Here is a 12414-nt window from a genome sequence, read left to right as displayed (position 1 = left end):
AGGTACATGCATTTTCTACTAACGTCATGACATACGCATTTACTTTTAACTTAGGAACATCATTGTCACATTTCCTTTCAGAAATACTCAGTATCTGCCTTGAATCTAATTAATGAAAAGCTTTTATCAAGTAGATGTTAGATCCTTAAAAGGTAACCTTTAAGAAAAGTTGTCAGAGAAATACTTGATTGCACGTGCTGTGCTTTCATCAGGCCTGTTTTGTCAGTATTTGACTCTTGCTCTAATGCTCAGAATCAGAAACCCACTCTGTGGGTTGATGGAAAAGCTGGTTGAGAAGCTTGACTCTGAGTTTTGGCTATGTAATACAAACAAGATGCAAAAAAATACCTAAGAAATTGGTTAAGCCAAGATTAACGTCCTCCACATGCAATCACGGTTTCTGCCTATCTCAGGTTATAGTGATTCTCCTGAAGTGCCCACCTGGAGTATGTGTGTAGCAAAAGAACAAGAGGAGCAGAGAGAGAATGCAAGTTGTTTGTTAGTGTTGTGGTTTAGTTAGCTCTGGCTGGCAACTAAATACCATGGAATTGCTTGCTCATTCTTTCAACCCCAGTGGGATGGGGATGAGAATCAGAAGAAAAAGATAAAACTTGTGGGTTGGGATAAGGGCAGTTTAATAGGGCAGCAAAGGAAGAGGAACATAACAATACTAATAAAAGAATATACAAAGTAGGTGATACACAGTGTAATTTTCTTGCCACCCAGGACCTGATGCCCAGCTCAATCCCCAGCAGTGATCCCTGGTCCCTGGCCAGATCCCCCCCCTTACATACTGAGCATGACATCATATGGTATGGAATATCCCTTTGGCTACTTTGGGTCAGCTGTCCTGGCCGTGTCCCCTCCCAGCTTCTTGCAAATATTAACTTATCATCCCAGCCAAAGACCAGGACAGTTCCATACAGGAAACATTTCAAACAGACTTAACAATTGCCCATTGTTTTATGGCATTAAAGCTTAATTTGCAGCATCTTTGACTTCATCTTGAAAAATGCTGATCATTTCCATTTCCAGTTGAAATCTGTGGGAGCTGCTTGCACATTTGTTATGTATTTAATTTGTACCAAATTTCACCAGATTCCAGCTGTGTTACAGTGTTTTTTCCATTATTTTTAGAAGTAAGATCAGATAACATCACACACTTGGAATATTACACTGTGCTACACTAACAACACAATCTATATTAAGAATAGGCATTGCCATAAAAAGTGCAATAATAATATAAGTTGCTTAATAAATACACGGTCATGAACATTCTGTCTGAGAGGAAAAACAAGTGTCTTCTTTTTACATCACAAGGACAGATGCTATTGTATGGCCACCTACATATGCTAAGTGATAAGGATTTTTTTTCTGCTACATCTTTTTAAGCATATTTCTCATTTTATATTGCTTCTTGCTTACTTAGTAGACCTAAATAGTGGCTGTAGAAGGAGTGAAACTGCCTTATTCTGCTGTTTATGTAGTACCTGTGCCTGGATTCAAGTCTCTATCTCTCCAAAATCATCTTGATCAGCACTGCCCACTGAAGTTATGTACATACAGACTAATTAGTTTGAAGAATCCTTCCTTTAACAACATTTTTTACCTTTCCTGCAGTCAAACGCTTGACAGTGCCTTAATTTCCCATCTAGTCCATGCTCCAGAACTCCTTGATTTTAGGGCAGAAAAGCAGTCTTGGCTGTTTTCAGTATGTCTCTGCAAGGTGCAGCCCTTTAGCCCTCCCTAAGTTTAAGGGTTTGTTCCTTAATGTTCTCCAGGTTCAGTTATTCTTCCTCATCAGACCATGCCTAGTTCCTAGTTATTGAAACAGGACTTTAACATCTCCTAAAAATCCTCCAAATTGGGAACTCAAAAAATTGTCACCATCACCGCATCCTACACATCATTCTAGGAATTTTCTTTCACTGCCTTATACAGGCTGCCACAAAGACATCCCTCAGTTCCTCAGGGTTTTTCTTCTGTATTCTCTGGACTGAGATCCAAGCTGGTCCATTCCAGACGGTTTTCTTAGTAAGAAGTCATTTTACCAGCCTATCAAAGGACTACCTTGAATTCTCCTAAAACCATGTCAAATCCAGGGATAGGTGGGAAAAAGGCAGGATACTTACCAGCTGTATGCAAAAGCTCGGTTTATATTGGGTTGGCGCTCTGTTAATAAACTACTGAAACAGAGTTAATCATCAAGAAAAACCCTAACCCAATCATCTGTCATTCAGCTCCTCATCGCCAGCTCTTTGATTGGATTGTCAGCTCTCTCCTATGAGTGTGCCCTGCTGTAACTACTGAATATGGAGATGTTTGTCCGACCTGTACGTAAAACTGTTATTTTTCCTTTAAGAATTCGATCAGTAAGTAAAGGAAGGAAGGGTTCTATTCTTCAGGAAAACTTGGTTTTCTTTTACAGTATTTTTAAAACATGATTTGAAAAACGGCTGGTCAGTGCTAATGCTTGCTGAGGCTTCCAGATTTGTTTGCTTTTTTTTTCTTTTAATTTGGAGCAGAATAAAGGGCAATCAGGGCTCTGTGAACATAGAAAGAAAAGGCTTTTTTATGGTGTCATGTTACCATAGTATAGGTTGTCTTTCCTTTGCTCCTGTTTTTCGTTAGCACGTAGCTAAAGACCTGTCCTTTCTGCAGCTGTATCAACAATAAAAATAAAATGTAAATCAAGAGTACCCAACAGACATGACATGACCAATCTGAATATAAAGGACTTACACTTCTAATCCTTTTAGTCTGCTGATCTGTAAAACTAGCAACCCAATCCTATACCTGTTAGACTGCACGGTCACTCAGATCTGGTAATGATGTGTTCAGTATTTTCAGTTCCCAGTGAATTCAGTAGCAGCCAAGAGAGACTGAAACAAGCCTATGAATACCTTACAAGATCAGACCCTGATATTGCCAGTGATTACATTCTGCACATGGGTTCCAAATCCATAACAAAATCAGAAAGACATTTGTTTGAGGTATTTATAGAACGTCTGTTTGACTAACCATCTGTGCTCTGATTGAAGTATACACATGGTCCAGACTGAATAAAAACCAGTTCTGTGGATTAAAATAGCAACTTCAACAGTGTTAACATCTAAAAAATTCACTTCTAGTGACTGCTGACCTGTTTACATGTAAAGGTAAATTTTAAAGCTGTAAAATCTGAAAGGTAACACGAGGAAAGAGCGTGACCAGTCAGTCCACTTCAAAAAGGCTTTGAAGTTAGGGGATGCTGTTTGAATGCTGCATGCCTTTCAGAACTGCTGCTTGCTTAGGGTCTGGATTAAGCTAGCTGCCTTTTTCAGTTTCCAAGCAGCTTTGGGGTTTTTCTGTGAATGTAAAGGTAAGAATATACTATTTTGCATTCACTTGTCTTATATTTCTATTTCAAAATGAGGTTTGTTACTTTGTTTGTTGTTCATGCTGTTCAGTACAAATATTAGCAAAACATTAGGAATGTAATTGACTATAGCTTGGAGTTAATTGCACTCTGAAACCTCACTGTGTTCATTCACTTCCCTTCCTTCATCAAGATTATCTTTTACATGGATCAGTATGTTTTGCATGTTCAAAATCCTGAGACTAGGAATCATAATAAAAAGATGGAAAGCACTAGGCTAGAATAGGATTGGATAAAAAGAAAACATGTAAGGGTCACTTAATATTTATTGCAATTGCTCCTTAGGATTGATTAGTGAACAGTGAGTTTTTGGAAACTGGTTATGTCTGTTCAAGATGGTAGGGAATTGAGTTTCTGATATTGTTTCACAAGATTAATTTTCTTCAGTGGTAACCTAGGGAATTCTATAAATTATCTCTTCTTAGTTGATGTAGCACCATCTGCCACATCTGCAAAGAAGATAATTATTTTTAGGAGCAGCTGTGGTTTTTTGATTAAGTTTTGAGTCATCAAGGTCAGTATTTTTGAATTATTCAATGTAGGAAAATAGAAGCAATTGTTTTGCATTTTGGCCAATAATGAAGGATGTATTGTTATTGCAGTTAGTGCCATAAGCCTTATAGCTAATTACTGTAGTCCTCTAAATACCAGGATTTTTGTTTTTTGCATTTTTTTGAGAGCATTTATCTTTGTGGGGAAAGTAATAAGTAATAATCAATGTCATAAATTCATAAATCATAAGTAAAATTAATATATCCATACCAGTCATAATTCATAAATCAGTAAGCATCTGGTAGGAAATAAGTGTGGAGACTCTGCTGTTAATGACATTATTAAAGCAAAAATGTTTTACTTCCTAATACTGGGTCATAGGTCCAGGTTCCCAGCTTCAATTTCAAAAGGTGAATTGTAAATTAGGATCTTTCACACCAAAAGAAAAGTCCCCAAATGAGCCATCCTTTAACAGAGTTTCCTTGTTATACCTGTGGCCTTCCATGACAGCTCTAAATCAGATGAGCACATCAAAGTCAAATGATGTGCATTCTCCATGTCATAATAAACAAGGGAACCCAAGTAAAGGTGAGAATTAGAACCTGCAACCTTCAACACTTTGCTTTATCTTGTAGCACAAACGCTCTGTTCTGTGCCAGGTGCCTTCCAAGACTAGTGCTTTGTGTAAACTCTGAATGTGCTGGAGTTACAGTACATCCATGCAGAGCTCTCATTTGATGATGAGATTGCTACATTTCTGCAGCAGTTTCAGCTTCCTGCTGTTGAGGAACTAATGAGAACTGGCAGGTTCTAAAAGTCAGAAAAGTTTTTCCCTGAGGAGTTAATGAAAAGGTGGCAGACCTGTATGGCCAGAGGAGGGTCTCTCAAGAAATCACATGTGGGTTGAAAATTAAAGCTTAGAAAGGGTGCCTGCAGGATAAAGAAAGAGAAGACACTTTTAACTGAGAAATAATTGAAAAAGAGATGTTGAAAAGCCAAGCCCATGTTCCATGTTGAAAGAGAGACCCATGAATCTGAATGCATCTAGACAGAACCTCATACACTGCACCTCCCTGAGTTATGGAAAACTCAGGTTGGTGAGATTGGATGCCCAGCCTGAAGCAGCTCAGCTAGGTGATAATTTTCCCATCAGTTAGTATGTATTGCCACATACCTGCTTCACATGAGACCTTCCTTGAGGTATTCCTGTAGCTGACAATCAGTGGCAGCTGAGGTGTGGGCTATGTGTTTCTCTGTACTTCCTTTAAAAATTGCTCATTCACAAACTCACTGAAGAAGAGGCTATGGAGTCTAAACTTGTTTCTGAATGTAGCTCTCCTGATTCAGCATTTGTTAAAATTTTTCTGCTTTTCAGTGACTGTGACCCAAGACTCTGTGAACCTGTTTGCAAACAGTGGGATCCTGGAGTTCATGCCCCTAGCACAATGCTAAAGTGGAACTGCAGTGCAACCTGAGAATAAGGGTTCTGCTCTACAGTCCCAGCACAAGAAACAGGAACCCTGAGACAAAAAAGCAGCTCTGAAAGCATTCCAGATACTTGTAAATGTGCTGCCCCTTGTCCTGTGAAACCTCTTTGTTGATTTTACCTGTGCTTTGAGTAGTCAGTTGGACATGAAGTACAGCTCTGAGGACTGGGTTTGCTGACAAAAATTTAGGTGTACCAGATTTCAGAAACACCAAAGGCAGTTCTTGCTTGTCTGACCTTCAGTCTGAGATGGAGCCTTTTCTTACTCAAAACATTTAATGACATTCTACATTTATTTCATTCCTCACATACTTTGAACAAGTTTTTCTGTATCTACAAATGAAAATTGGGTTTCTTTTGGAAAGAACAAAGATTTTAAAGGATTAAAATTTGACAGGTCTTTTTGCTTTCCACATGACTAGTAGGACAGCCTTACTTCTGTATGGAACATGTAAAGTGCTAACCCTTAGCAGAGTATCATCCAGAGGGAGAACAAATTTGTTAATACTTCAGAATGTGACTTTGCTGTGCTTTAATCTGCTAGTCTAGTTGTACTGTTTAATTAAGGTCCAAAAAAGGCCTTCAGGTAGTGGCCACACTGTCATCTTTGTTGCTTTGGGACTCGAGACCCTGTGAACTAGAAGTTCAGTTCCCTGCACACAGTGTAACTGGGAGCAAATAGTCACTATCAGCATACCAACTCCCTGTAGGGCAAAGCAGTGGCAAAGTCACTCAGTCTTCCTCTCAGTGAAGAGTGGGAGAAAACAACGGGCCTTAAACTTCAACCTGCAGGCCAGGGTTGATTTGTAATTTACTATTACATTGCAGAAGTGATGCATTTTATAAAAAGAGGCAGTGCTTCTGCTGGGAGTACCGAGTTGTACCTTGTACAGAGGCTACATCTAAATGTGGGATTATCAAGGAGGTACTTAGACAGTATTTGACTCTCTGAATGTGAGGTTCTTAATTTTAATGAAGATACAAAACCAGAATGACTTCATATGTTAAATGTCCCTCATTCTGTTCAAGAACTCAGGATAAGGCTTATAAAATGCTACTCTGCTCTGTCAAATGCCAGAGAAATTACTGCCCAGAAATCTATGTAATCAGAGCAACGGAGCAGAGTTTTCTCCCTTTTTGGATGATAAAATGATGCTGGTACCTCAGAGAGCATTAAATGGTATCATGCTTTTCAAGGAAAGGCAGTTAACCTACTTGTGTGTCTGTATTCCATCCTCCCGTGCAATTCATGAAACCTCCCCCCGTTACTAATTAAGAAGAGCTAAGTTAGTTTTGTATTTTTCATTCACTCTTCTAATTCCAGCACATACAGATACTTTTTCAATAATTATGGGGTATCAGCAAAATTCATACTGAGAAAGTTACTTGTCCATGGAAGCAGAGATATATTCATTACTGGTCCTAAGCAAGATCAAGTGAAACATGCATACCTGAATCTCTGAGAGAGAGGTGGTAGCCTTATTCATCAACTGTGGATTTGGGCAAAAAGTGAAGCTAGCCTCCTCTTAATGTAGTGACTTAAGCTCCAGTGAAGGTGACTTAGGAAAATGCATTTTAGTTTTTAATTGAGCATACTGGGAAATTGCACATGATCTGTTATCCTGCTGGAACTGATGGAAGACTATCAGTTAAGCCATGATAATCTTGTCATGTGTTATGGTCTATCACAATGTGTTCCACATCTTCTCATAACCCACTTGCAATAAATTCAAAGCACTCTGGGGACCCAGTTTGGGAAGCAGAACTTGATCGTGTCGGATACTCTTTCCCTAGTACCTTTCTGGGGAGAGAGACCCTTAGCACTATATGGTCTTTGATTGCGATCACACCATGTCCAGGGAAAGAAGCTGCACTAAGTCTGTGACAATTTGATTATTGTATGGAGGGAGATCTTACAAGACCAGCTTGATCTATTCTAAAAGAAAAGCATGAGAGGTGGTACCAGCTATGCATGCAAATAGCTTGACTGGGGGGAGCTTGTTTTTATGGTTTTGTATTTCACATCTGCACAGGCCCAAAGTAAATATAGTTCTGGGTGATACAGCTGACTCACAAAACAGAGTACGTGCTTTACCTTTGCTCTAAACCTACAATATATCAAGCTATTCCATCTAGATTACAGAGTTCAACCACTCCTGTTGTATTTTTTACATGTTAATCACTACCCCTTAGCTTCTGTCGAGGCAAGTAAACATGCTGCAAGCAATTCTTTTGTCAATCATGCTGGTTTAATGCAGCAGACATTTAATTTGCTGCTCCAAGCTGCCTGCTTATGAAAACAACCTGGTACCACTTTTTACAGTGTCATTCTAGACAGGCAGATATGATTATGGGCAGCTATATGCTATCCTCTAGTCTTAAGAGACATTGGTCTCCTATTTTATATCTAAAATATGTAAGGCAGTAGAGTCTTCCAAAAAGGGAAAATTAAGGTAATAAATGGACTAGGAACATCATCAAGGAGAGTGTAGGCACCTTCTTGTAATCTCAGTTACGTGACACCTCTTTACAGAACTGTATTTTGGTATCATTAGAGCTATCCATGTGGCTGAGTCACTGGAAAGGTTTTTGGGGGTTTGTTTCTGTTTTGTTCTTCAGCCACTTTGAATCACCACTGATGCACGAAGTCCCAGAGCACCACGGCAGCAGCACAGACAGCTCAGCAAGCAGTTTGGGAAGCTCTGTCACAGCATGTAAGAAGGTAACTTCTAAGTTTGTGTTATATTGAAAGGCAGATATATCCCAGGTTATGGCTTTGCTTTTTACCTTTTGCCTTTATGGGGGAATACAAAATTTAACTGATACCTACAAAATAAAAGGACTGATACAGAAAAAATGAATTTGGGGTGCTGTCATGGTATATTGCAGTTTTGTCTGCCTGATCTAGACTTGTCTGGTCCTAAAAAGTATTATACATCTATGGGAGATAAACTGCCCCTGAACATTTCTATTTTTCCTCACTATCTGACAATATGAAGCAGTACATAGCACGAGGACCTTAAGGGCTGCTCTTCAATAGGTGGCATGTTTCTGGGGCCCAGTGTGGAGGTCCAGAGCTTTGCCTCTCTCAGGTCAATACAATGGAGGGTCCCTCATGAAACAGCTTTTCTGCCTTCCCTAGTATCTGACTGGAAGGGATTCAGAAACCCAAAAGCTAGGATAGATTTAACTGTCTCTATTTTTATTGCCTTAAAAATGGGGTTTATATGTAGTGATTTAATTTAGAGGATGGAGGGGGTGGGGAAGAGAACGGCTCTGTGTGTATGTACATCATTAGGAGGAGTCAGATACCACTGGCGTAATTTTAAGCATGAAGGTAATTTAAGTACAACTGAGAATACACAGGTGAAGACCACAGATGCTTCCTTTTATTCTGCTTCCCCAGGGCCAGATTATGGCAGTACAGTCCAAGGGAAGAGGGCACTACCCAAGACCTATTGAGGCAGGCAGGCCATCTTTCGTCTCTCCCTTTGCAGCAACCCTCAGAGCTCTGTGGTCTCCCACAGGCATAATTCTAGAGCTGATAAGAAAGCATTTGTTCTAACACAGAAATGTTACAAAACTTCACAGTTCATTCATCTCTCCCATAATTCTTGCTTTTTTCCCATTTTTTAGTAATAATAATCTTCTCCCTTTTTTTTTTCTTTCCAAAAATAATGATATGTATTTCTATATGTAAGCATGGAGAGAGAAAGATAAAATATGTAGAAGATAAAAATTTGTTTTCCTCATCCTGAAAACCACACTGTGGGTGAGTGGATCAAATATTTTTCTGTCTACAGAAATTCTGTTACATGTAAAATTAGTATAAAAAAAGAACTTAGGAGACTGCTGTGTATGCTGGAGCTCCTTCAGCTCACTCCAGTGTGGCTAAAAGACAGTATTTCATTTGATCAAAGGGTTTATTGTTTGCAAAAGAATTCCTGATTATTTTTTTATATGCTGCTCACTGTAATTATGTTCTAGATATAGGCAGAAAATCTATTGTGTTAGAGATTAAATTTTCATTTAATCTCAGAGTTGTCTATTTTATGTAAGAGTGAAGGACAGTGGCACAGTGCTGATAAAGTGCCACCACTGTGTTTACAAATGCTCACAGCTTGGTCACCTTCAGAGACACCACTCCTTTGAAAGGCTAGCTCTAGATTTAGAGCTGCTTCACCTGTGTGATCCCTTACATTTGAACACAGGTCGATTTTATAGTTATTGGCGCACTAAAAGAAGTGATTCACATCTGCCAACACTTCTGAGGAACAGCAGGATATTTTGGGCTTCTCTACAGCATTGTCACAGAATGTGTTACCATTCTTTTTTAGTGCAGAAAAGGATAAGGAATTACCAAAAATAGGCCATTACTTTCACTTTTAGCCTCTGTTAGTTACAGGAGTTTTTAACTTGGCTGTGTAATTGGTGGGGGAGTGAATGGTATGGGTTCCTGCTGCAGGGGAACAGTTTAAACAATTGACTTGCAGGTCTGAGTAATTGCATTTGGCATGAATGGCTCCTGTCAGGAACCGTATGAGATGTGGCCTGTTACTACACAGACCGATCCGAACACATGCAGAAGCTGTGCCCCTTGGTATCTCATCTTATTCTGTATGGCCCACTTTCATCTCTTTTTTGATGAGTAGTAATTAACCAAAGCAATTAAGATGATCAGCCACGAAGACGCAGATGTTTCATTTGTGGAGCAAGAGCCTTTCTAATGCTGTCTCGGTTATAGATATTTACTGTATTTTAATGTCTTGTGATCTAAATCAGGGAGCAGGAAGCTGTTACACTAAACTCATATGCAGTATTTTCCTCTGGGAAAGAGTGACTTTTCTAATCCACACGCTGCTAGAGGCTGATTTAGTTCATTGATTCACAACACACTGAGTAATGCTGACGGCTGAGTCTCTAGATGAGAGTGGAAAACTTTTTTTTTTAGAACCATGAATTACTGCTGATTTCACATTTAGTGCATGATGCAGATTCATCCTGAATTATTTTCTGAGTGTGATGATCCTGCCCTGAACCAGATATCCAGCAGTATAGCGTGTGCAGCTGTCACACATCAGCGTGGTCAATGAATCAAGTTCTGCTTTCAGTTGTACCACTGCAAATCAGAACCAATCTGGCTGAATTCAGCAAAATCACTAACAAAATCTGTCAGTAGGGTTGGCCCAAAACTTGTCTCAATTAGGTAAGAATGAAGAGAAGTGCAAGTTAGAAGGAAAACATTTTGGCAAGTGATACTGTCTGCCTTGGAAGTGCAGGCTGCATGAAAGAAGAATGCCAACTGCCAGCTGAGGTGGTTTAGGTGTGTGTTTCCTCTGGCACAGACCAGTTCAGTGTATTTTGAAAACAGGCTTAATTGCAAAAAAGGCAGTCGGAATGTACTGGTACTGTTACATCTCTCTAACCAGTTCTCACACTGCATCTGATTAATTAATTAGCTCTGCTAATTTAGGCAAGATCCTTCAAGCTTACATGCTTTTGATCATTGCAGTCATACATTGCTTTACTATAGGAACTTCAGTACGTTCCTCTAAAGGCATGAATATCCCAGCAAGTTCTAATACATACACAAACTCTCACTGTATATAAACACATGCACCCAGATAACAGGGAGAATTGCCTTATGATAACAAGATGCAGTAAGAAGCACTACCTTCACTCCTACTGTATGTTTGTCCCTGACCACAATAATATTGCTGTTTGTTACAAAAGAAATATGCCCAAAAGTTCACGTGGCTTCTATCTATGCAAGTTTTCATAGCAGGTGTGTGTAACCATACTGTGATCAGCATTGTGGGGAGGCCCAAATTACCCTCCTTCTGAAGAAGTACTCGTGGGAAGGTTCCAAACAATAACATGTCTGTAACGGTCCTAATGCAAAAACTGGCATTTCATAGAGTTTAAACTTATCCAAAGTGTGCCCCTCATTCCTGCTACTGCTTACTTAAATATCCCCTTTTGTTTTCTGAACCCTGTTCAGATATGTGTAAAACCTGACCCTGTGCAAGGAGGCCTCTCACATGTGTTTCCCACAGCACTGTCTTTTCTGAGAAATTTCTGGAGGCTTTCCAGAAGACTTTGGGACAACCCTTATTCCTTAGATTGCTGAGCTCCGAGAGCTTCTGCTGCTCAAGTATACCTGGTTTTGTTTTCCTCACCTGTCTTCTTCAAATTTAAATTATTGGACATTATTTCTTCCAACCTCCAGTAGTAAAATATGATGCTTGTTGCACTCTTCATATATTTCTGGCTGCATTCTGCAGTGCATGTGCAGAACATGCAAAGCATCTGCAGAACATGCAAAGCAGTTCTGGCCCTGGAGAAACATCATCCTGCTAATGTTGTTCATCTCCTTGGTGTTAACTTAAAAATCATGTGCTGTGCAAAACTCCCATGTAATAATTCCTACCCGTGACCTCTAAGTCCACTGTAAAAAGATGCATATAAAAGTCAAATGTACTATAAAGCTTTGCAGCTTATAAACCATCCCAGAGTAACCCAAGCTTGGCAACTGTGACCTGTCCTGACTGAAACACTGCTTTAGGAGAGTTATTTTTTTCTGTTGGTGCTTTACCAGTATTTCCTTACTGGTAAAAACATCCTCTGAAAAAATTTGCTACCAAGGGTCGTTTGACAACCCATAGAAGGGAATCTTGGTGATTTTGAACTGCACAGCTCATTTCATGGGTTTAGCCTCTACAATACACATAGACTATCATCTAGCTGTTCCGAAATGTTGGGTCTGCACACCAGACCCTTAGGAGATGAAGAGTAGTACCAAAGATATAGGAAACTTCCTTCTGCAGGATAATTTCTTCCTATTTCAATTTCTCAGAAACTGAGATTTCAGAAAGATCTGAAGTGATTAAGGCTGAAGACAAACCCACTGTGATTTTTAAGGAAATGGAACGACTGCTTATTAAAGCAAAAGCTATTTGAGCTAGAGAGAACTGTTTCCTATGTATGCAAAACAGTGTTTTAACAGGTAATTGGAACT

The 12414-nt window shown here is 39.4% G+C and overlaps 1 protein-coding gene across 1 annotated transcript in view; it reads left to right on the top strand.

The window, feature by feature from the left end:
• Positions 1–12414, top strand: part of SPHKAP (SPHK1 interactor, AKAP domain containing) — a gene marked incomplete at its 3' end in the record, with an annotated part of 98215 nt that overhangs the window by 40033 nt on the left and 45768 nt on the right. Inside the window, exon 2 of the mRNA XM_084267472.1 lies at positions 8016–8118. Within this exon, the coding sequence (XP_084123598.1) occupies positions 8016–8118 (103 nt within the window). The remainder of the gene's footprint in view (positions 1–8015; positions 8119–12414) is intronic.

Source organism: Gallinula chloropus (assembly GCF_964237585.1).
Source record: "Gallinula chloropus genome assembly, chromosome: 8".
Classification (NCBI taxonomy): domain Eukaryota; kingdom Metazoa; phylum Chordata; class Aves; order Gruiformes; family Rallidae; genus Gallinula; species Gallinula chloropus.
This window is presented reverse-complemented; position numbering and strand designations above follow the sequence as displayed.